This window comes from Muscardinus avellanarius, assembly GCF_963383645.1.
Source record: "Muscardinus avellanarius genome assembly, chromosome: 3".
NCBI lineage: Eukaryota > Metazoa > Chordata > Mammalia > Rodentia > Gliridae > Muscardinus > Muscardinus avellanarius.
The window spans coordinates 18757791-18782373 of record NC_137788.1 but is presented as its reverse complement, the minus strand read 5'-3'; the positions used below and the strand labels follow the sequence as shown (position 1 = coordinate 18782373).

Here is a 24583-nt window from a genome sequence, read left to right as displayed (position 1 = left end):
AAGGGCGCCGCCGGCTGGACCCTTGCGGTGCTGGGGAAGGATGCTCTACCCAGGCCAGCTCGGCCGCAGGGAAACTGATGGGAAGGGAGCTGCAGCGGGCTTGAATTTTCCTCTCCTGAGGCCCAAGTCTGCGCTGATTTTGACCGCCGCGTCTCTTAAGAGCTGGTGTTGAAAGTGTGGGGAGTGATAATCCACTACACGCCGGGGAACCCCGCCTAACTAACCACATTCCTTCCTTGTTTTTTTTTTTTTTTCTTTTCTTCTTTTTCTTTCTTTCTTTTTTTGATCTGGGTACTGAAGGATTGAACCAAGTTACATCTCCAAGCCTTTTTATTATATTTATTTGTGTGTGTGTGTGTGTGTGTGTGTGTGTGTGTGTGTCTTACTAGGGATTGAGTCCAGGGGCACATTCTACCTCCAAAGTACATCCTCAGCCCTATTTTACTTTTTATTTGAAAACCAGGTCTCACTAGGTTGATGAGTCGCACTAGTTGCAGAGGCTGTTCTCTAACTGGCAATCCTCCTCTCTTAGCCTCTCTAATATTAGGATTACAGGCATGCATCACAATGCCCGGCGCGCCCACACGCGCGCGCGCGCGTGTGTGTGTGTGTGTGTGTGTGTGTCACTACAGATTGAACCCAGGTGCATTCATTCTACCTCTCAGCTACACTCCCAGCTCTATTTTTTTTTTTTTTTTTTTTGGTGGTACTGGGATTCCTGGAAACCCTTCTACCTCCGGGCTACACTCTCAGATCTATTTTATGTTTTTATTTGGAAACAGGGTCTCTTAAGCCAGCGCGGCTGGCTTTGAACCTGTGCGATCCTCCTGTCTCCGCCTCTCAAACGCGGGGATTACAAGCGTGCGCCACCAAGCCCTGGCTTCTATTTTATTTTGAAACAGGATCTAAGTTTTTGAAGGCCTCACTAGATTGCTAAGGCTGGCCATGAACCTGGGATCCTCCTGTTTCATCTCCTGGGTACTGGAATTATATGCATGTGCCACCATGCCCAACTTTATTTTTTTTTTAATATTTTTTAATATTCTGTGGTACTGGGGATGGATGCTAGGGGCATTCTATCTCTGCAATACACCCCTAGCCCAGCCCCATTTTTCATTCTTTTTTTTTTTTTTTTTTTTTTTTTTTTTGGTACTGGGGATGGAACCCAAGGGCATTGTACCTCTGAGCTACACACCCAGCCCTACTTTTTAGTCTTTATTTATTATCTTTTTTTTTTTTTTTTTTTTTTTTGCATGTCTGGGGATGGAACCCAGGGGCATTCAACCTATGAGCTACATTCCCTGCCCTATTTTTTATTCTTTATTTTGAAACAGTCTCACTAAGTTACAGAGGGCCTAAGTAGCTGAGGCTGTCCTTGAACTGCAATCCTCCTGTCTCAGCCTCCTGAATGCTGGGATTACAAGCGTATATCACCACTCTGGCTTTCACTTCCTTGACAACCGGTGGGGGTGCAGCTTGGAGGTGAATCCCCTTGGGTTCCATCTCCAGTACCACAAAATAAATAAATAAACAAACAAGTAAGTAAAGCAGCCAGGTGTGGTGGTACACACTTGTAATCACAGAACTTGGGAGGCTGAGACAGGAGGATCACAGGTTTGCAGCCAGCCCTAGCTACTTAATGAGACCCTCCACAACTTAGTGAGACCCTGTTTCAAAATGAAAAATAAAAAATAGGGCTAGAGGTATAGATCAAAGTTAGAATGCCTCCTGGATTCCATCCCCAGTACTGTAATAAAATAAAAAATAAAGATAAATAAAAATAAGAGAGTAAAGCAGAGCTGGGTTCAATCTTCAGTACTGCAATAAAAAAATAAGCCAGTGCTTGGGAGGCTGAGACAGGAGGATCGCACAGGTTCGAAGCCAGCCTCAGTTACTTAGTGAGGCTCTCAGCAACTTAGACCCTGTTTCCAAATAAAATAGAAAATAGGTCTGGGAGTATAGCCCGGAGGTAGAAAGCCTCTGGGCCACAAAAATAAAACAAGGCTGGGGATGTAGTTCAGAGGGAGAACTCTCCTGGGTTCAATCCCTAGTAAGCCCCCTTCCAAACAAAACAAAAAACAAACCAAAAAAAAATACAAGCCGGGCATGGTAGCACATGGTATACCTGGGAGGCTGAGGCGGGAGGATTACAGGTTTGTGGCCAGACTCGGGGATTTAGTGAAGCCCTCCACAACTTAACGAGACCCTGTTTCTAAATAAAAAATAAAGTAGGCCTGGGGGTGTAGCTCGGAAGTGAAATGCCCCTGGGTTCAATCCCCAGTACTGCACACACAGAGTTCGGTCCAGTGTCTGGTCCATGGAGAAAGCCTTTTAGTACCTTTGCTATTGCCAAGAGCAAGGCTTCAGCTCAGCACTCCTGTGCTAAGGGGGCTGCACGTGGAAGGAGCGGCCAAGGGTGCAGGGTGGCTTAGCTGTGATGGAGAATAATGCCTCCTGCCTCTGCTAACTGTCCCACTTTGCACTCCTATTGCAGGAATGTCTGGGGACAAATGGGAATTCTTGCTGAGGTTAGGACTACGCTGGTGCAGATAGGAAATCTTCCAAATTTTCTTTCTTCCACTCCCAGGCTCCATCTGTGAACATTTTCACAGCTCCAGGACTGCCAAATCTGTAGCTGTCTTTCCTTTGCTTCGGTGTCAGTTGTGCTGGGAGAGAGGAACTGTTAACCAGTTTGCGTTACTATTGAATACTTCTTGGTGGCACACTGAGGGAGTGGTAATAACAACCAGCGACATATGGCACCCAAAACTGATGTGTCAAGTACTGTCCTGCAGGCTTTGCTTATCACTCAATTCTCACTTATCCTCATTTTGTAGATGAGAAAAGCAGGGCACAGAGAGGCTAAGTAACTTGTTCGAGGTCACTCAGGTGATTAGTGAGAGAACTGAGATGTGAGCCCAGGTCATCCTCCTCCAATGGTTATGTTCTTTCTTTTCTTTTTTCTTTTTTGTACTGGGGATTAAACCTAGGAACATTTGATCTCCAAGCTACTCTCAGCACCTTTTAACTTATTTATTTATTTATTTATTTATTTATTTATTTACTTATTTATTTGCAGTACTGAGGATGGAACCCAGGGTTGTTCTACCTCCAAGCTACACCCAACAGCTCTATTTTTTAACCTTTATTTTGAAACAGTCTCACTAAGTTGCAGAGGGCTTCACCAAGGAGCTGAGACTGGCTGAAAACCAAGATCCTTTCTGAGCCTCCCAAGTACTGTGACTACAAGTGTGTACCACCATGCCTGGCTTTTTTTTTTTTTTTTTTTCCCTTTGAGGGTCTGTGGATTCAACCTCCGAGCTACATCCCTGCCCTATTTTTTATTCTTTATTTTGAAACGGGGTCTAAGTTGTGGAGGGCCTGAGTAGCTGAGGCTGGCCACGAACCATGATTCTCTGGTCTCAGCCTCCCGAATGCTGGGATTACAAGCATGCACCACCATGCTCTGCTTTTAATTTTGAAACTGGGTTGCTGTGGCTGTCTTTGAACCTGTCTTCCTGTCTCAGCCTCCCAAGCACTGGGATTACAGGTGAATGTCACTATGCCGGGCTTCATTTTCTCTTATTAGGGAGAATCCCATTCGTGAAGCCTCAGGCCTCATGACCTAGTCACCTCCAGAGGCCCCAACTCCTAAAACCATCACACTGGGGCCGAGGATTTCAACAAGAATTGGAGGCTGGGCACAATCACTGACTTCATAACTCTTGGGTTGCTTTTTTTCTTTTTAATGCATACTTTGGAGTCCCAACCCGAAGTCTATTCTCACTCAATAAACTTAGGCAGAGTGATACAAAATTTCAATGCTTGGGGTGGTGTGGTGGCCCCGGACAGCCTCAGCTACTTAGTGAGGCACCCCATAACTTAGTGAGGCCCTGTTTCAAAATAAAGAATAAAAAATAGGGCAGGGGGGTGTAACTTGGTGGTCAAATGCCCCTGGGTTCCATCCCCAGACCCGCAAAAAATAATAATAATAAATAAAATAAAATTTCAATGCTTGAAACTCTCCTTTGTCTTTGAAAAGCATTGAGATAATAGGCAGAAAGACAAGTCCAGACACCTCTGAAGACAAACTATTTCTCCATTTAGTCAAATAACCAGACTCAAAGGATCAGGTCCATGGTAAGGGCATCTGTAATGGTGTTAGACCTGTTAGCATTAGCTGCACATGGCAGACGGAAGAAGTCTTTCTGAGAGGTAAACTTGACTTTTGCCAAAGTGTCTATTATACATTTGAGGCTGGCTTTGCTTCAGAAGCGTTGACTGGGTATTTGTGGAGTTTTTTGTTTGTTTTTTGTGGTACTGGAAATGGAAACTATTCTACCTCCAAGCTATACCCTCAGCCCTATTTTATATATATATATATATATATATATATATATATTTTTTTTTTTTTTTTTTTTTTTTTTGGGGGGTGGTGGTGGTGGTACTGGGGGTAGAACCCAGAGGCTTTCTACCTCTGGGCTATACTCCCAGACCTATTTTTTAATATTTTATTTGGAAACAAGGTCTCACTAAGTTCCTAAGAGCTTCACTAAGTAGCTGAGGCTGGCTTTGAACCTGTGTGATCCTCCTGTCTCAGCCTCCCAAGCACGGCGATTACAAGTATATGCCACCACGCCTGGCTTATATTTCTTATTTATTTAATGACTGATTGATTTATTTTTTTTGCAGTACTGGGAATGGAACCCAGGGGCATTCTACCTCTGAGCTACACCGCCAGCCCTATTTTTTAGTCTTTTATTTTTAAAACAGGGTCTCACTGAGTTGTGAAAGGCCTAAGTAGCTGAGGCTGTCCTGTGAACCACGTTCCTCCTATCTGCACCACCACGCCCAGCTACTTGTGGAGTTTTTTGGTACTGGGGATTGGCCCAGGGGCATGCTACCTCAAAGCTACAACGAAGCCCCTTTTTAATTTTTTTTTTTTTTTTTGGTGGTACTAGGGATGGAACCCAGGGGCATTCTACCCCCAAGTGTGAGGACTAGAGGCCTGCACCACCATCCCTGGCACATAACTGTGTTTGCGATGCTCAATGTGATGAGAGCTGCTCTGGAGTCAGCCAACATGTAGCGCTACTGCCCGCTGATCATGTGACCTGGCGCCAGTTCTTTTTTTTGGTGGTACTGAGGTTCCTGGAAGCCCTTCTACCTCTGGGCTACACTCCCAGACCTATATTTTTATATTTTTATTTGGAAGCAGGGTCTTTTAAGCCAGCGCAGCTGGCTTCGAACCTGTGTGATCCTCCGGTCACAGCCTCCTGAGTGCTGGGATTACAAGCGTGTGCCCCACGCCTGGCCATGATGGTCCCATTTTTAAAATGAGAAAACTAAAGCATAGAGCTAAGATTGAGAACTGGCCCTCGGCTGGCGTGGTGGCACACGCTTGTGATCTCAGCACTCGGGAGGCTGAGGCAGGAGGATCACAGTTTGAGGACAGCCTCAGCTACTACTGAGTCCCTTTGCAACTCAGTGAGACCTGTTTTAAAATAAAAAATAGGGATGAGGGTGTGGCTTGAATTGCCCCTGGGTTCCATCCCCAGCATCACACACACACAGCAAAAGAACTGGCCAGGTGTGGTGACGCACGCCTGTAATCCCAGCATTCAGGAGGCTGAGACCTGAGGATCACGGTTCGTGAACAGCTTCAGCTACTTAGTGAGGCCCTCTGCAACTCAGTGAGACCTGGTTTCCAAATAAAGAATAAAAACAACAACAACAACAACAACAACAACAACAATAGGGCAGTGGGTGTAACTCGGAGGTCAAATGCCCATGTTCCATCCCCAGACCCGAAAAAAAAAAAAAATGGGGCCATCATGGGCACAGTGGTACATGCCTGAAATTCTAGTATTGGAAGCTGAAACATGAGGACAGCAGGTTCAAGGTCAGCCTTAGCAACTAGAAAGGCCCTTAGCAACTTGGGGAGACCCTATTTCAAAATAAAAAAAGGGCTGGGCGTATAGCTTGGAAATAGAATGACCCTGGATTCAATCCCCAGTAGCAGTAAGTAAATAAACAAATAAAACATAGCTGTGCATAATGGTCCATACTTTAACCTCAGTACTTCAAAAGCAGAAGACAGGGGGACCACAGGTTCGAGGCCAGCCTCAGCAAGGCTGTTAGCAATTTAGTGAAATCCTATTTCAAAACTAAAAATAAGAGGGGGGAGAGAATGGGGTGGGAAATGGGGAAGGGCTAAATGAGTGATGTGTACATGTATGGCTCTACCATTTTTTACTCCATTAAGATGTATGACTATGCTGGGTGTAGTGGCGCACGGGTGTGGTGGCACACACTTGTAATCCCAGCATATGGGAGGCTGAGACAGGAGGATCTGAGTTCCCAGCCAGCTTCAGCTACTTAGTGAGGCCCTTTGCAACTCAGTGAGACCCTGTTTCAAAGTAAAGAATAAAGCTGGGGGTGGTGGCGCACGCTTGTAATCCCAGCACTTGGGAGGCTGAGACAGGAGGATCGCACAGGTTCGAAGCCAGCCTCAGCTACTGAGTGAGGCTCTCAGCAACTCAGTGAGACCCTGTTTCCAAATAAAGTATAAAAGAGATCTGGGAGCATAGCCTGGAGGTAGAAAAGCTCCTGGGTTCTACCCCCAGTACCACCTGAATAAATAAATAAATAATAAAGAGGGGGGGAGAAAGAAAGGAAGAAAGAAAGAAAAAATTAGCCAGGCATGGTGGTACACACTTGTAATCCCAGCATTCGGGAGGCTGAGACAGGAGGATTGCAGTTTGCAGACAGCCTCAGCTACTTAGTGAGCCCCTTTGCAATTCAATAAGACACTGTTTCAAACCGAGCGCACACTTTTAATCCCCAAGCTTGGGAGGCTGAAACAGGAGGATCTTGCAGGTTCGAAGCCAGCCTCTGCTGGCTTAACAGACCCTGTTTTCAAATAAAATATAAAATAGGTCTGGGAGTAGAGCCCGGAGGTAGAAGGCCCCTGGGTTCCATCCCCAGACCAGCAAAAAAAAAAAAAAAAAAAAAAAAAAAAAAAATTAACATCAACATTTAGCAACTTTTCTAACAGAACTAGATCCAGAAATGAACTGGGAGAAACAAGTCCAGACCTTATACCAAGAATAACCTTTTTAGGAGGGATAACAAACCATGTTCCCGAAAAATGTAGATTTGATATACGGTCCAACCCCCTGGCTCCATGAGCAAGTGCTGCAACTCCTGCGGTTCAGCAAGGGCAGGCATAGCAGGCTTTTACTAAGTCTGTCAACTGGCCTTTCTTTCATATGTGGTTCTAGGGATGGAACCCAGGGGCATTTTGCCTCTGGGCCACCTACACCTGCAGTCCCATCTTATTTTTTATTTTGAAACGGGCTCTCACTAAACTGCTGAGTGTTTCACTATGCTGCTGAGGCTGACCCCTCTCAGCCTCCCAGGTATTGGGATTCCAGGCATGCACTGCCGTGCCAGGCCAGGCCTTTCTGTATTAATGCCTGCCCCTTCTGCCAGGCATGGTGGTACACGCCTGGAATACTTGGGAAGCTGAAACAGGAGGATCACAAATTCAAAGACAGCCTCAGCAAGTAGTGAGATATTCATCAGCCTAGCAAGATACTGTTTCAAAATAAAAAATAAGATAGGGCTGGGGTGTAACCTGGATATAGAAGATCCCTGGGTTCCATCTCCAGTACCACAAAACAAAACCCTGCCCCTTCTCCTTCCTGCTCCCCAGGAGCACCTTCCACTGAGCTGCATCCCCAGCCCTTTTGAGCAAGGTCTCACTAAGCTGCTGACTCTGGCCTCAAATCTGTGATCTCCCCGGGTAGCTGGATCACAGGCATGTGCCATGCTCCAGCTTGCACTAAGTTCTCTGTGATCTCGACAGGACACTGCGGGCAGACTGAGGAGACCAGCCCGGGCCCTCTCCACCAGGGAAACAGGCCCGGAATGGCGCCAACCCTGTAGGCAGCGACTCTGGGCTGCAAATCCCTCCTTTGCCACTTAGGAGCTGTGTGCCTTGGCCTTACTTCTTCTTTGAGCCACACTTCCTAACTGGCTTATAGATCAGTGGTCTTACATCTGAGTCCCCTCCTTTTGCTCTCAGGGTCCTCGACCCCTGAAACCACCCTTTCCTAGCCCTGCTATGCTACCAACAGAAACGCCACATCTCTTACGGTCCTGCCCCTCCATAAAGGGGTCTGCCTCAGCCCAGTAAGTAGACATCACCAACTCCTGTTCCCCAACACAATTAAGGAGGAAAGACACAGTAGGTTACTTTTTTTTTTTAATTTAGACATGGGATTTTCCTTTTCATATAACTTATCTAATTAAAATATTCATCTTGGTAGTTACCACAAAAAAGTAACATAGAAAAATTGTATTTACATTTTGGGACCAAAATACAAATGAAGAGCAGGACAATACCTTGCTCCTTCCCCTCCCACCTCCAAGAAAGAAGAGAAAGCCCTAGACCCTTCTTGTCACGCCAAGGATCACACAGGGCTAATCTGTAATTTGGTAATTCATGTGTAGTGTAGCACAGAAAAAATTGCACAAGTTTTTACAAATGAGACCAAAGGTTCAACGTCATTCTGTGTCCGCTCTGCAGCATTTCACTAAGCTGGGTGAGGAGGCTGTGGGGAAACTCAAGTGTCTCCTCCTCCCCTACCTCTTCTCACCACGTCATGTGCCTGATGCAGACACTCTTGGGGGACAGAGGGAGATGTAGCTCTATGCAAACAGGGCTCATCAGAAATCTCTGTGTGCCAGCATACTCACTGACACTGGGATGAACAAACGTGCGTCCTTCCTCCGTTCCTGCCTAAGGATCCCTGATGAGGGGAATTACATCAGACAACTGAACTGGAAATAGAAAGAACTGGTTCAATGACAGAGACCTAGGAACAACTGAAAGACAAATTCAAAGCAGCGGACACCTAGAAAAAGCAATTCCAGGCAACAGGTACCTGGCACCCGATCCAAATATTCATTTGATTTCAGGTAAGACACTTTCTAATATTAGAGCTGGGGATCAAGCTAATAGAATAGAGGTGTAAGGGTGAAGAAAGAGAATGCTTTACCCAATTCAAAAATACAGCAAATTAAAACACAGCAATGCTTGTGTCCCATTGCACCAGGCACCCACATGGCAACGCACACACAGGCTTCTGCTGCACACGTGTCCTGTGCCATCCTGGCACCTTCACAGGTAGCCTGAGGTGTCCGGGAGGGTTACAATAGCAGGTCCCAATTCTAGGCTCTGTGAGAGTTGGTGGAGGGACTGAGAGCCAAACTCAGCTATCACACTAGTCACGCACTCCGTCCCCTCAGTCTGCTCTGCAGGTCTCTGGAGGATGTACGCCTTAAATTTATAGGGCCTCTCTTCCGCCTGGCTCACAGTCAAGCAGCTCCTCCTGCTGTGTTCTCCCTCCCTGCCCTGACGGCTTCCCCGACACTGTCACAGGTGGCCCATCCCTCCACATCCTGGCTCAGAACCCAGAAGACGGAGGGTTTTAGCCGCAAAGTTCTCTACCAGACTCAGCAAACTGTTGTGCTATTCCTATTACATGATTTTACCTTTCAAAGAAAAGGCAAAAGCCAAAGCCATTTCCAACAAAGTATTTCAACTTTAAAAACCACTCACTTCTAATAGCAATCATAGGGAACGAGAGGTCAAAGTGCTGGCTTTTAAAACCTCAAAGTCATATTCGGGGCCACACACAGTCCTGCCACATCTGTGTTTTTTCCCCACAAAGATGCTGGAGCAGGAAAGATAAAGGGGCAGGGGTGGGAACCACTTAAAATTTGAATTAGAAACTAGAAATTATAAAATTACTGAGATTCTGTGCAAATTGATCTCTCAAGGTTCTGTGTCCTCTAGCGAGCCTTAAGAACAAAACAGAACAAAAAAGGATCTGGCAAAGAGTGTGGGGAGAGGACTCTAGGTTTCACAAACACCCTCCCTTAATAAATACTATCGACTGGGTAAGAAAGAGATGCACCTGCGTAGGAACTCAGAGCAACACTGAGCAGGGTCTCAAGGCGCGGAGCCCGAGCACTGTCGTCTCAGTCAAGGCCCCCTTGATGACAGGCAGGCCAGTGTTCGCTCCTGGCCTCAGTGTGGCATGTACCGCATGGGCTCTGGGCGCCCAAGGCCTCCCTCTGGACCAGTGCCCACTCAGGAGCTGACCTGGGAAGGAAATGGCCCTCACTAGGTGTCTAACTCTAATAAAGGACCTGGAAAAAAAAGGCCAAGTGTGGTAAAGACAGAAAAACAAAAACCCTGGGGTATAATATAAATACAATCTGGGGGTGATATTTATTAATTAAAACTATGTCATATAGTTTACAAAGATGCTAATTAACAACAAAAGTATAATTGACCTTAAAATCCTCAGTGAGACTGAGGCTTCGCATCGTCCTCACAATTCTGAAGTGTGCTCAGGCAGGCGCGGGGCCGTGGCACGTGGGTGCATGGGTGACACCCGCCCACGTGCAGGATTCAGGGGCCAAAAGATTCCACAAAGAGTCTGGGCTCCTTTGGAAGTCCCACTTCCCAGATCACATCGTCCCTGAATTTCTGTCCCCCAAATTCCATCTCCAAGGCAAGTCCTTTGCTTATCGTCGAGAGAATCTGTTCTTGAAAGCTTTAATCGTCTTGGCCATCATCGGGGCAATTTCTGTAAAGAGAAATGAGGCTTAGTTTTAGATGGGCAGCAGCTCAGACACACAGCTGTGGGTGACAATCAGAGCCAAGGCCTTGCTGCTCTTGGCTGTGCACCAGCAGACAAATGGACAGAACAGCAACACACGTGCTGATGTCTTACTGTTGCAGCAAGAGCAATGGAAAACATATGCTCAAACTCTCTTGCAGCATCCCATCCCTGAGTGAGTGAGTGAGTGTGTGTGTGTGTGTGTGTGTGTGTATTTTACTGGGAATGGAACTCAGGCACCTTCTACCTCCCAGACCCATTTATTTTTTATTTGGAAACAGGGTCTCACTAGGTTGCTGAGAGCCTAAGTTGCTGAGGTGGGCTCTGAACCATGGGCTCTGAACCTGTGGTCCTCCTGTGTCAGCCTCTCAAGTACTGGGATCAGAGGTGTGTGTTGCCACACCCGGCTCATGTCCTTGATTCTTTTTTTTTTTGGGGGGGGACTGGGGTTCCTGGAAACCCTTCTACCTCTGGGTTACACTCCCAGACCTATTTTATATTTTTATTTGGAAACAGGGTCTCTTAGCCAGCAAGGCTGGCTTCGAACCTGCGCGATCCTCCTGTCTCCACCTCCCAAGTGCGGGGATTACAAGCGCGCGCCACCACATCCGGCCTCATGTCCTTGATTCTAACCACCTGCACCACATGGGAAGACTGTGGGCATGCCCATGGGGTCAGTAAGTGGCAAACCTGAAGCTCAATCCTTGCCCTCTCTCAAGGCTATACTCACAATTCAACTCTGCCTCGCAAACTTTCAGGCCAGGAAACAGGACCCCTCCCCCACTCTGTCCATGGAGCAACTGGTTTAAGATGAGCTAGGTAAACACTCCCTGGGGGGCCAGTGGCCTACTTTTTGGTACTGAGGATTGAACCCAGAGGCATTCCCACCTCCAAAGTATACCCCCCAGCTTGATTTTATTTCTTATTTGGAAACAGGGCCTAAGTTGCCAAGGTTGGCCTTGAACCTGTGATCCTCCTGTCACAGCCTCACAAATACTGGGATTACAAGTGTGTGCCACCACACCTGGCACCTCTTAACTATTTAACCTGGGCACAGCTGACATAGCCAGGACTCCTCCATCCATGGGTCCTGCAATGACTACCAGTAATACTATTTTTTTTTTTTTTTGGGTGGTACTGGGATTCCTGGAAACCCTTCTACCTCCGGGCTACAGTCCCAGATCTACTTTATACTTTTTTTTTAAATTTGGAAACAGGGTCTCTTAAGCCAGTGCGGCTGGCTTCAAACCTGCACGATCCTCCTATCTCCGCCTCCCAAGCATGAGGATTACAAGCATGCGCCACCATGCCCGGCCAGTAATACTTTTAAGTTAAACAACCCTTACGATACTGAGGATTGTCTAAGGAAACAAATAAAATATAAAATAGATCAGAAAAAATATTAAAAATATTTGGGCGTGGTGGTGCACGTTTGTGATCCCAATTACTTGGGAGGCTGAGACAGGAGAATCACAGTTCGCGGACAGCCTCAGCTACTTAGTGAGGCCCTTTGCGACTCAGTGAGACTCTGTTTCAGAATAAAGAACAAAAAACGGCTGGAGCCGGGCATGGTGGCACACACTTGTAATCCCCGCGCTTGGGAGGCTGAGACAGGAGGATCGCGCAGGCAGGTTCAAAGCCAGCCTCAGCTAATTAGTGAGGCTCTCAGCAACTTAGTAAGACCCCGTTTCCAAACAAAATATAAAATAGGTCTGGGAGTATAGCTCAGAGGTAGAAAGCCTCTGGGTTCCACCCCAAGTACCACGGGGGTGGGGGGAGGAATAGGGCTGGAGTTGTAGCTCAGAGAGGTAGAATGCCCCTGGGTTCCATCCCAGTACTGAAAAGAAAAAAAAAAAAAAGGAAGCTCTGATGACAGTTATAAAACCTTGGTAAGATAGACTTTTAACTGTCAGGAACAATGAACCCTGTTTTACTGCATGGAGAAATACGTGAAAGCAAAACCTCGTTCACTGTTATGACTGCTACTTCAGCACCCACCGAGAAGGGAGGGGCCGACCCTTAGGCCAGCGGTGCCAGGCATCCTCTGCACTAAATGCAATACAGTGATAACGACATTCAAGGGGTTCAGAAATTGGTTTTGAATATCCGAGTAGGGACCCAGGTTACTTACTCTTCACAGCTGGCTTCCTAGGGTCATAGGAAACAGTGCTACTGACCACCGGTGCCAAGTGGGCACTGCTGGTGCTGGGGCCATCATAGGCTGGCTCCTCAGGGCTGGGGTTAAAGCTGTTGCTGCTGGCAGGAACATGGCTGCTTCCTGTGTATGGGGCTGGCTTAATCCTGCAACACAGAACAAAGCTGACTAGCCGAGAGTGGGAGAAATCTGCCTCCGTGCAACATGACCCGAAGCTGGCCTGCTGTAAGACAGCTCGGGCTGTGACTCGAGCAGTGGAGCTGGGCCCTGGAGCACTGCTAGCACTCAGAACTGTGGCAGCCTTTCAGAGCGAGCAACCACCTCTGCTCACCTTCACTGTCAGGTGTCAGTCTGCACTTTGAAAATGCTCATGGCCTAAAACAAAATTCAGTCATCCCAGAAGTATGTTTTGTTTAAATGGGAAAAGGAAACATAAGGGAATGTTCCCCATAAGCCCCGCCTTTTCTCTACTGAGTCGATCTTGACACCCCCCCACAGCCAAGAAGCAAGAAAGCGGAATCCTCTCCAGGCTACAGTCTAGCCACTGAGGCTCGGGAGGTCATTGGCATGCTGATCAAGGCCTGCCAGTGTTCACCAGCACGGTCAGTCATGACCTGCCCCACAGCTCCGTGAGGGTGGATGACAGGCCCACAGGGCTCTTTCCTGAGCAGGTGAAGACCACACAGGAGCAGAGCCCTTACTTGATTTTCTCAGGGACAGCTGTTCCAAACTTCTCCTGCCTCCGTCGAACATCGCGAGGTGGCTTGGCCACAGAGTTGACAAATGCCATCTTTGCTTGTCGGCCTGTGAAGAAATAATGGCGATTAACACCTGCTTCCTTGAGCAGAGAAGCTGCTGACATTTAGATACTAACCACCTGGCTCTTCCTGCCCTTTACCTTTGGGCTTGTTGGCATGTGCAGATCGAATATTCTTTGTTAGTAGCCGCAGCCTCTGCTCTCGGGCATCTTGAAGCCGCAGGTACATTTCCCGCCAAGACTCATACTCTTCTGGTCTTTCTTCTTTAAAGTCTCGGTGACAATGAACTTTCCATAATTGATCTGTTTCTTCAATTAATACCTGAAATCAGGAACAAGGCATCACATATGTAAGCACTCATACATATCTCCTTTCCACCTAAGTAATCAGCTTCCTAATGATTTTTGGTCTAAATAATAATTGTAAAAATAATTTTTGGTCTAAAAACATGTTAAAGTAGCCAGACATAGTGTTGTACACCTGTAATCCCCTGAGACAGGAGGATCACAGGTTTGAGGATAACCTCAACAAGTTGGAGTCTCTCAACAACCTAGTGAGAGTCTCTTTCAAATTAAAAAAAAAAAAAAAAAATAGCCGGGTGTGGTGGCGCACACTTGTAATCCCCGCGCTTGGGAGGCAGAGAGGACCGCGCAGGTTTGAAGCCAGCCTCCCCGGCTTAAGAGACCCTGTTTCCAAATTAAAAATATAAAATACGTCTGGGAGTATAGCCCAGAGGTAGAAGGGTTCCATCCCCAGTACCACCACCAAAAAAAAAAAAAAAAGAGCTGGGCGTGGTGGTGGTGCACGCTTGTAATCCCAGCATTCGGGAGGCTGAGACCAGAGGATCGCAGTTCGCAGACAAACTCAGCTACTTAGTGAATAGCTCCACAACTCAGTGAGACCCTGTTTCTAAAGAAAGAATAAAACTGGAGGACTGGAGGTGTAGCTTGGAGGTAGATGTCCCCGGTTTCCAACTCCAGTGCTGCAAAATAACTAAAAATAAACAAACAAACAAACAAACAAATAAATAAATAAATAGGGCTAGGGAAGCTAAGCACAGTGGCACATGCTTGTAATGGCAGCATTCAGGAGGCTGAAATGGGAGGATCACAGTTCACGGACAACCTCAGCTACTGAGCGAAGCCCTTTGCAACTCAGTGAGGCCTGTTTCAAAATAAAGAATAAAAAATAGGGCTGGGGTTGCAGCTTGGAGGTAGAATGCCCCTGAGATCCATCCCCAATACTGCAAAAAAATAAAAATAAAAATAAATAAATAAATAAATAAATAAATAAATAAATAAATAAAAAGGACAAGGGGTATAGCTTGTAGGTAAACACCTTGGGCTCAATCCCTTGAATCCCCACACAAAACAAAACAAAACAGAAAAACACTTCTAGTGTGAAGTACTACGTTAGTGGCCTTTGGGTAAGAGAAGATAGCACAGAAATTAAGATCGGTGTTTTCTTTAGGAAATCTGCAGAGGGGAGAACTGGGGTGGAGATGAATCAGCTGTCTCCCGGCACTATACTGAACATGGCAAGAGGGCCACCTAAGGACATCGTGCTATTGATCTCAGGAGAGACCTGGCTCATGCAATCAGATGAGAGGACTGGATCTGCATTACAGGAGGATTTGGGATGATCTGGACGTCTCTAGGAGGCACTCAGCCAACCTGTGCTCTTGCATAATAACCAGACACCTGTCAACACCAAGCACATTTCCTCCCTGGGTTACAGGTGCTCTGGCCAGAATCCTGCCTGACTAGGCAAAACTCCAGGGAGGCACCGGATATATCTTGCTCCCTTTAAATGCCACCCATTTAAAGCCGGGCGCGGTGGCGCACGCTTGTAATCCCAGCATCCGGGAGGCTGAAACAGGAGGATCACGGTTCGCAGACAGCCTCAGCTACTTAGTGAGGCCCTCTGCAACTCAGTGAGACCCGGTTTCAAAATAAAAAATAGGGCAGGGGGTGTAGCTCGGAAGTCGAATGCCCCTGGGTTCCACCCCGACCCGCAAAAAAATAAAAAATAAAAAAATAAATGCCACCATTTAAGAGGCCAGGAACAGGTACTACATAAATGCTTGGTTTTTTGTTTTTTTTTTGCAGTAGTGGGAATGGATCCCAGGAGCATTCTACCTCGAAGGAAACCAGAGGCATTCTACCTCCAAGCTCTATGCTCTGCCCTATTTTTTATTCTTTATTTTGAAACAGGGTCTCGCTGACTTGCAAAGGGCCTAAGTAGCTGAGGCTGTCCTCGAACCACGATCCTTCTGTCTCAGCCTATTTTTTTTTTTTTTTTTTGCAGGTCTGGGGATGGAACCCAGGGACATTCGACCTCTGAGCTATACCCCTGCCCTATTTTTATTCTTTATTTTGAAACAGGGTTTCACTAAGTCGCGGAAGGCCTCACTAAGTAGCTGAGGCTGGGTGTGAACCCCAATCTTCTAGTCTCAGCCTCCCAAATGCTAAGATTATAAGCGTGTGCCACCATGCTCCGCTTAACCTCCCTATTTTTTTATTTTTTATTTTATTTATTTATTTATTTATTGTGGTGCTGGGGATGGAGCCCAAGGGCTTTCTACCTCCATGCTACACCTCCAGACCTATTTTATACTTTATTTGGAAACAGGGTCTCACTAAGTTGCTCACTAAGCTGCTGAGGCTGGCTTCGAACCTGCGATCCTCCTGTCTCAGCTTCCCAAGTGCTGGGATTACAAGTGTGTGCCACCATGCCCGGCTCTATTTTATTTTTCTTTTTTTTTTTTAATTTTTGGTGGTACTGGGGATGGAACCCAGGGGCCTTCTACCTCCGGGCTACACTTCCAGATCTATTTTACATTTTTTATTTGGAAATAGGGTCTCTTAAGCCAGCTGATGCTGGCTTCGAACCTGCGTGATCCTCCTGTTCATCCTCCCAAGTGCGGGGATTACAAGCATGCACCACCATGCCCAGCTTTTATCCTTTATTTTTAAACAGGGTCTCACTGACTTGCAAAGGGCCTAAGTAGCTGAGGCTGTCCACGAACCTCCTGTCTCAGCCTCCCAAATGCTGGGATTACAAGTGTGTGTCACCAGGCCCAGCTATTAAGCTTGTTTTATTTTATGTATTTATTTTGTGGTACTAGGGGTGAAACCCAGGGGCTTTTCTACCTCCAGGCTACACTCCCAGATCTATTTATATATATATATATTTTATTTGGAAACAGGGTTTCACTAAGTTGCTGAGAGCCTCACTAAGTAGCTGAGGCTGGCTTCGAACCTGTGTGATCTTCCTGTCTCAGCATCCCCAGAGCTGGGATTACAAGCACCACCACACCCGGCTGCTAATATGCTTTTTTTTTTTTTTTTTTTTTGGGTGGTACTGGGGGTGGAACTCAGGGGCTTTCTACCTCCGGGCTATACTCCCAGAACTATTTTATATTTTATTTGGAAACAGGGTCTCACTAAGTTGCTGAGAGCCTCACCAAGTGGCTGAGGCTGGCTTCGAACCTACGCGATCCTCCTGTCTCAGCCTCCCAAGCGCTGGGATTACAAGTGTGCACCACCATGCCCGGCAATATGCTTGTTTTAAAGGCCAAAAGGCAAAGCTAGACATGGTAGTGCACATTTGCACCTGGGAAGCTAAAATAGGAGGATCACAGGTTCAAGTCCAACCTCAACAACTTTATTGAGGGCCTGTTTCAAAATAAAAAATAGGCTAAGCATGGTGGCGCAGGCTTGTAATCCCAGCATTTGGGAGGCTGAGACAGGATAGTAGTTCGCAGACAGCCTCAGCTACTACCTAGTGAGGAGGCCCTTTGCAACTCAGTGAGACCCTGTTTCAAAATAAAGAATAGGCCGGACGGAGCTCAGTGACAAAGTACCTGCTTCGCAGGGTGGAGCTCTAGGTTCCATCCCCAGTTCCAAAAAGACAAAAACAAAAAACCCTCTTAAAAAAAAAAAATGCTAAAATAAAGAATACAAAATAGGGGGTATAGCTCAGAGATAGAATGCTCCAGGTTCCACCCCCAGTATTGCAAAATAAATAAATAAATAAATAAATAAATAAATAAATAAATAAATAAATAGTGGCGCTTGGGAGGTGGAGACAGGATGACAGCAACACAGGTGAGACTCTCAACAACACAGTGAAACAAAAAATAAAAAAGGGCTGGGAATGACTCAAAAATAGAATGCCAGACGGGCGTGGTGGTGCACGCTTGTAATCCCCGCGCTTGGGAGGCGGAGACAGGATGATCACACAGGTTTGAAGCTAGCCTCACTGGCTTAAGAGACCCTGTTTCCAAATAAAAAATATAAAATAGGTCTGGGAGTATATCCCAGAGATAGAAAAGCCCCTGGATTCCACACCCAGTACCACCAAAAAGATAAAAAAGAGTGCTAGAGGCAAACCACACACCCAGAATAGTGACCTAGCCACTGGCCTATCTTCAGCCACAGCAGAGGCAGACAAAGCCAGTTCCGGAAACCGTGCACGGTGGTCCACACTTGTAACCCCAGTGCTTGGGAGGCCGGGACAGGAGGACTGCAGGTGGCTGGCTCTATAGGGAGCCCCTCAGCAACCTAGCAAGACCCAGTATTTTAAACCAAAATGCAAGTCGAGTGCCCTGGTCAATCATCAGTACCCACACACCCTGCCCTCTTCCACTGAGTGCCCTGGTCAATCATCAGTACCCACACACCCTGCCCTCTTCCACTGAGTGCCCTGGTCAATCATCAGTACCCACACACCCTGCCCTCTTCCACTGAGTGCCCTGGTCAATCATCAGTACCCACACACCCTGCCCTCTTCCACTGAGTGCCCTGGTCAATCATCAGTACCCCACACACCCTGCCCTCTTCCCACTCACACAGGCTACTTACGTGATTGTATTCTTCTATGCGATACAGTTGATCAGGTGTACATCTCTCCAAAACAGGTTCAAGAACAGAATAGGGGACTCCTCCCACTTCAAAGATTGCTGTGGAGAAATCAAAGGTGAGATGGCTGAGTAGTGGCCAAACCACCCAGAGATATGGTCCCAGTGTGATGATGTGCTTGAGAAAGCATATGACTCACAATCTATGTTGTTTTTAAGTACTCGAATGCACTGCTGGTACAAAGTCATCATTTTAGGGAGATAGGCACATTTGGAACCAGAGTACACCTGCATCTTAGAATTCATTCTGCGTCCAGTAAATCCAGCTTCTTCTTCTTCCTGGAGTGAAGAGAATGCTAGAGGGCAAGAAAAACCAAAGAGAAAATCACAAAAGGCCCTAAACCATGCAATGAAAACTCTTCCACCTGTCCTCAGCTTTCCTCTTCTCTTAGCCCTCCCCACTTCACCGCCAGTCCTGTGGATCCTTGCAGAGACTGCAAAAAGAAGCAAATGTAAGCCAGGTGTGGTGGTGCACACCTGTAATCACAGTACTTGGGAGGCTGAGACAGGAGGATCATAGGTCCAAGACCAGCCTCAGCAAGTAGTGAGACTCTCATCAATCTAGTGAGACCATGTTTCAAAATAAAAATAAAGAATAGGGCTGGGGTGTAACTTGGAGGCAGAATGCCCCTGAGTTCCATCCACAGTATGAGGAGGAGGAGAAGACAAAGAAGATAAAGACGATGACAAAGAAGATGAAGACGAAGAAGACGAAGTAGAAAGCACCAGGCGTGGTGGCGCATGCTTGTAATGCCAGCATTCAGGAGGCTGAGACAGGAGGATCCAGGTTCATGGACAGCCTCAGCTACTGAGTGAGGCCCTCTGCAACTCACTGAGACTCTGTTTCAAAATAAAGAATAAAAAAATAGGAGCCAGGCGTGGTGGCGCATGCTTGTAATCCCTGCACTTGGGAGGCGGAGACAGGAGGATCACACAGGTTCGAAGCCAGCCGTGCTGGCTTAGGAGACCCTGTTTCCAAATAAAAAAAAGTATAAAAATTGGTCTGGGAGTATATCCCAGAGGTAGAAGGGTTTCCAGGAACCCAGTACAAAAAAAAAAAAAAAAAAAATAGGGCTGGGGGTGTAGCTCAGAGGTAGAATGCCCCTGGTTCCATCCCCAGTACCATAAAAATAGATAAAAAATAATAATAATAAGAGGAGGAGGAAAATAAAATAGGGCTGGGATATAACTTGGAGGTAGAATTCCCTGAGTTCCATCCCCAGAACTACACACACACACACACACACACACACACACACACACACACACACACCTACCTACCTGGAATCAAAAGTTTTGCTGGCATTACAACTCTTTTTGGTACAAAGGATTGAATCCGGGGGCATTCTACCTCTGAGCTACACTGCACCCCTTTATTTTTTAAGATTTTTTTTTTTTTTTGTGGGTCTGGGGATGGAACCCAGGGGCATTTGACCTCAGAGCTATACCCCCTGCCCTATTTTTTATTCTTTATTTTGAAACAGGGTCTCACTAAGTTGCAGAGGGTCTCACTGAGTAGCTGAGGCTGTCCACGAACCACAGTCCTCCGGTCTCAGCCTCCCGAATGCTGAGATTACAAGCGTGTACCATCATGCCCGGCTTTTCTTTTATTTTTTAATTCTGAAACAGAGTCTTGCTAAATTTCTGTGGGTATTATTAAACTATACAGGCCAACCTTGAATCTGATACTCTAGCAAATACTGGGATTACAGGCATGTACTACCATGCCCAGCTCATTAGCACTTTTTTTTTTTAGGTACTGGGAATGAAACCTAGGGGCATTTTACCTCTGCGCTATACCTCCAGCCCTATTTTTTATTCTTTATTTTGAAACTGAGTTGCAAAGGGCCTCACAAAGTAGCTGAGGCTGGCCGCAAACAGCAATCCTCCTCTCTCAGCCTCCCAAATGCTGGGATTACAAGCGTGCACCACCACGCCCAGCTAGCTCACTAGCATTTTTTAATCTACTAACAACCCTATGAAGCAAATACCACCATTAATCCCATTTATACAATATGCAAATAAGACCCAAGGAAATTAAGATATTAACCAATGTCATATAACTTGTAGAAACCAGTGTTGGGGAGCCGGGCATGGTGGTGCACACCTGTGATCCCAGTATTTGAGAAGATAAGAAAGGAGGACGGCAGGTTTGAGGACAGCCTCGGGAAGTTAGGAGACTCTCATCCCAGCCCAGTGAGACCCTGTTTCAAAAACAAAAATAAAATAGGAATGGGAGTATAGCTTGGAGGTAGAATGCCTCCGAGTTCAATCTCCAGTACCAAATAAAAAAGTTTAAAAAAAAGAAAAGAAAAACAAAAACATTGTTAAGGTTCAACTCAAGCCATCAAATTCCAATGACAAGCTGGACATGGTGGCTCACACTTGTAATCCCAGCACTTGGGAGGCCAAGACAGGAGAATTGTGGGCTCAAGGACAGTCTCAACAAGTAGTGAGAGTCTCAGCAACCTAGCAAGAACCTGTTTCAAACTATAAATTTAAAAATATGGCTAGGGTATAGCTTAGAGGTGGAATGCCCCTTGGTTCCATTCCCAGCCAAGTATGGTGGTGAACGCCTATGATCCCGGTATTTGGGAGACTAACAGAGGAGGATTGCAGGTTCAAGGACAGCCTCAACAACACAGAGATTCTCAGCAACTTGGCGAGACCCTGTATCAAAAAAAAAAAAAAAAAAAAAAAAGAGCTGAGGGTATAGTTAAGAGATAGAGTGTTCCTAGGTTCAATCCCTGGTACCACAGGAGGAGAAAAAAATTCCAGAGCCTATGCTCTTAAGAAATGCACACAAGCCAGGTGTGGTGGTGCACACTTGTATCTTACTACTTGGGGGCTGAGACATGAGGATAATGCAGATTAGAAGCCAGCCTCAGCTACTTAGTGAGGCTCTCCACAACTTATGAGAACCTGTTTCCAAATAAAATATAAAACTAGGTCTGGGAGTATAGCTCGGAGGTAGAAAATCCCTGGGTCCCATCATCAGTACTGGAAAAAAAAAAAAAAAAGAAATGCACACAAAAATCACAAAATCTGATAGTAACTGTTTATGCTGAAAGATCATGAATAAGTTTTGTGTGTTTGTGTGTGTGTGTGGTACCAGGGATGTGATCCAGGGGCATTCTACCTCTGAGCTATCCCCCCAGCCCTATATTTTATTCTTTATTTTGAAGCAGAGTCTCACTGAGTTGCAAAGGACCTAAGAAGCTGAGGCTGGCTGAGAACTGTGATCCTCTTGTCTTAGCCTCCCAAATGCCGGGATTACAAGCATGTGCCACCACACCCGGCTTGTGAATAAGTTTTTAAATATTTTTCCATTTAACAAGATGTAGAAAATTACCTTTTTGCTTTGGCTGAAAGGAGGGCATCAATTCGAGGGAAGGAAGTGGACGGTAATTGGCCTGGATTGGGGGCAGTGGGATGTCTGGCAGCACTGGCAGCACATCGGTGGGAACCTGCAGAGGAGAGGCAATAAATGAAGGACCCTTTCTACCAGCACAGCTTTTTTTTTTTGGTGGTACTGAGGGTTGAACCCAGAGGGTATTCTACTTCTGGGCTATACCCCCAGCTTTATTTTTATTTTGAAACAGTCTTGCTAAGTTCCTGAGGCTAGCCATGAGCCTGTGATCCTCCTGTCTCAGCCTCACAAGTACTGAGATTATAAGTTATGTGCCACCATGCCTGGCTCACAGCTTTCTTATAATTAATTCCTTAGTATTAGCAGGGTGCACTTCACAGGCAGATCCAGAATGGAGGGGACGGTAGTCATGACACCACCTAAGCCAGGCAGTGAATACAGATGGTCCCATCACAACAGGACACTCATCCACCCTGGCAGCAGCGAGGCTCAGAGGAAACCACTGCAAAACAAACTCAACAGGCCGCCAAAAACAAGCCAAGGAGAGTGGCAGGCGGGCCCCGAACACTGCAGAGTCAGAGCCTGAATGGGCGGCCACCTCGGGGCGGGGGCTCACCTTTCGTGGCCTGGCTGAATCAGCTCTAGCTGCCTGCAGCTTCTCTGACTTCTTTTCATTCACCTTGAGTAATTTCTGAACTGAGTCCACATTTTTACTAGTACTTTTAGAGTCACTTTTTTTAAGTCCCTTTTCTCCAAGTGCTGTAGCTGACGTTTTCACAATCTTCTTCTTTTTCTTCCGGGGCTGGTCATAGCTGAGGTACGATTCAAAGGACATGGTGGGTTGCTCAAACTCATCATCCAGGTCTGTCTCGTCCGCCTTAGGGAACGAGCCCTGTGCCTTTCTATCGGAATCAGAAGTTTTCACTCTCCCTTCTGGAGCTTTAACACTGTGGGAAGCCTTCTCTTTTGTCTTGGGCAGCAGGTCACCCGCCCCTCTTGCGGCATCCAAGCTGTTCGTACTCTGCTTGTTTTTGTCTGACCTGGCTTTCTCGGAGTCCCTGTGCTTTGGCTTTCTAAGGTGGTTGTCTGAAGCCACCTCCAAGGCAGGTACGAGCTTCTTCTTGAGGCTGCTGCCTTCTCTTTCCTTCTCTTTCTTTACAGCACTAGAAGGCAGCTTCTCCTTGGCAGCGTCCCCTGGGAGCAGCCTTCGGTTCTCCTCTTTGGAGAGGGCTCTGTGTGGCTTCTCCCTGCTCAAAGCACAGGCCTTCTCATCACCCTTGGCATCCACAGGACGCTTCTCCTTGTGCGAAGGCCTATGTTCCTTGTTTTGGCTCACAATCCCTTTCCCCTGGGGCTCACCCAGGTAGCGCTCTTGACTGACCCCTATCCTGTCCTGAAAGGTATTGCTGTGGCCTTTCCCAGGCTTCTGGGGTGGGGCAATAGGCTCCTGGTCCTCCTCTGGTGACCGGCAGTGGTCCACATACATCTGATGAGGACTGGCAGAAGAGAGGGGGGACTGAACGTGGCCATAGTCAGAAGACTCGGGGTCTGAGCAGTACGTGGGTGAAACTCTGTGACACCTCTTTCTCTCGTCTCTCCTCTCGTGACCGTGAGACCCTCTGTGAGGCCTATCAAGCTCCGAGAGCTTTCGTTGTTTCTTCTGCCTGTTGTCAGGACTGCAGGGCTGGCTGCTGGAGGCTCTCCAGCTTTCCTGGTAGTCCCCTTCCATCGCCTCCTCCCGCTGAAGAGCATCCCGAGGACGCTTTCGGGAATTAATCTTTTCATAATCCTGTTCCTCAGCCTCACTGTTTCTAAAACAAAAGGCAGATGAAGAGGATACAAATATCAGTGAAATCCTGTTCAGATAATAATCCTTGAACTCACAAGAGATGAAGATGTGGAGTTAGGAACAAGAAAAGAGGTAAATAGAGTTATGCTTAAAAATGCTCAACTAAGCTGGGTGTGGTGGCATATGCCTATAATCCCAGTACTTGGGAAGCTGAGACAGAAGGATCACAGGTTCAAGACCAGCCTCAGCAACTTATTGAGAATAAAATAGAGCTAGAGGTATAGCTCGGAGGTAAAATGCCCCTGGGTTCAATCCCCATTGCCACACACACAAAAAGCTCCACTAAGCTAAGCACAGTGGCACATGCTGTAATCCTAGTATTTGAGGCTGAGTCAAGAGTAGTACAGGTTCAAAGCCAACCTCAGCAACTTAGTGACACTGTTTCAAAATAAAAAATAAAAAGTAGCCCAGTGTGGTGGTATATGCTTGTAATCCCAGAACTTTGGAGGCTAAAACAGGAGGATCCAAGTTGACAGCCAGCCTTAACTACTTCCTGAGGCCTCTGCAACTTAGTGAGACGCTGTTTCAAAAAATAAAAAAATAAAAATTACGGCTAGGGGTGTAACTTGGAGGTAGAATGTCCCTGGGTTCAATCCCCTTACCACATAAATAAACATAAATAAATAAATAAATAAATAAATAAATAAATAAATAAATAAATAAGGATGGGGTATAGTTATGGCATAGAATGCCCCTGGGTTCAATCCCTAGTATCAAAAAAGGAAGGAAGGAAGGAAAGTGGGCTTGATGTCACATGCTTGTAATCCCAGCATTTGGCAAATTGAGACAGGAGGATCACAGTTTGCCGCCAGCCTCAGCTACTTACTGAGGCC

The 24583-nt window shown here is 46.5% G+C and overlaps 1 protein-coding gene across 1 annotated transcript in view; it reads right to left on the bottom strand.

Moving 5' to 3' along the window:
• Positions 1–10602: 10602 nt before the first annotated feature.
• ELOA (elongin A) overlaps positions 10603–24583 on the bottom strand; it is a gene marked incomplete at its 3' end in the record, with an annotated part of 30162 nt that continues 16181 nt past the window's right edge. Inside the window, exons 4-11 of the mRNA XM_080692088.1 lie at positions 22518–23712; positions 21884–21998; positions 18672–18827; positions 18476–18573; positions 13751–13931; positions 13554–13656; positions 12829–12998; positions 10603–10664 (exon numbers count right to left, since the gene is read on the bottom strand). Of these exons, the coding sequence (XP_080548214.1) occupies positions 10603–10664; positions 12829–12998; positions 13554–13656; positions 13751–13931; positions 18476–18573; positions 18672–18827; positions 21884–21998; positions 22518–23712 (2080 nt within the window). The remainder of the gene's footprint in view (positions 10665–12828; positions 12999–13553; positions 13657–13750; positions 13932–18475; positions 18574–18671; positions 18828–21883; positions 21999–22517; positions 23713–24583) is intronic.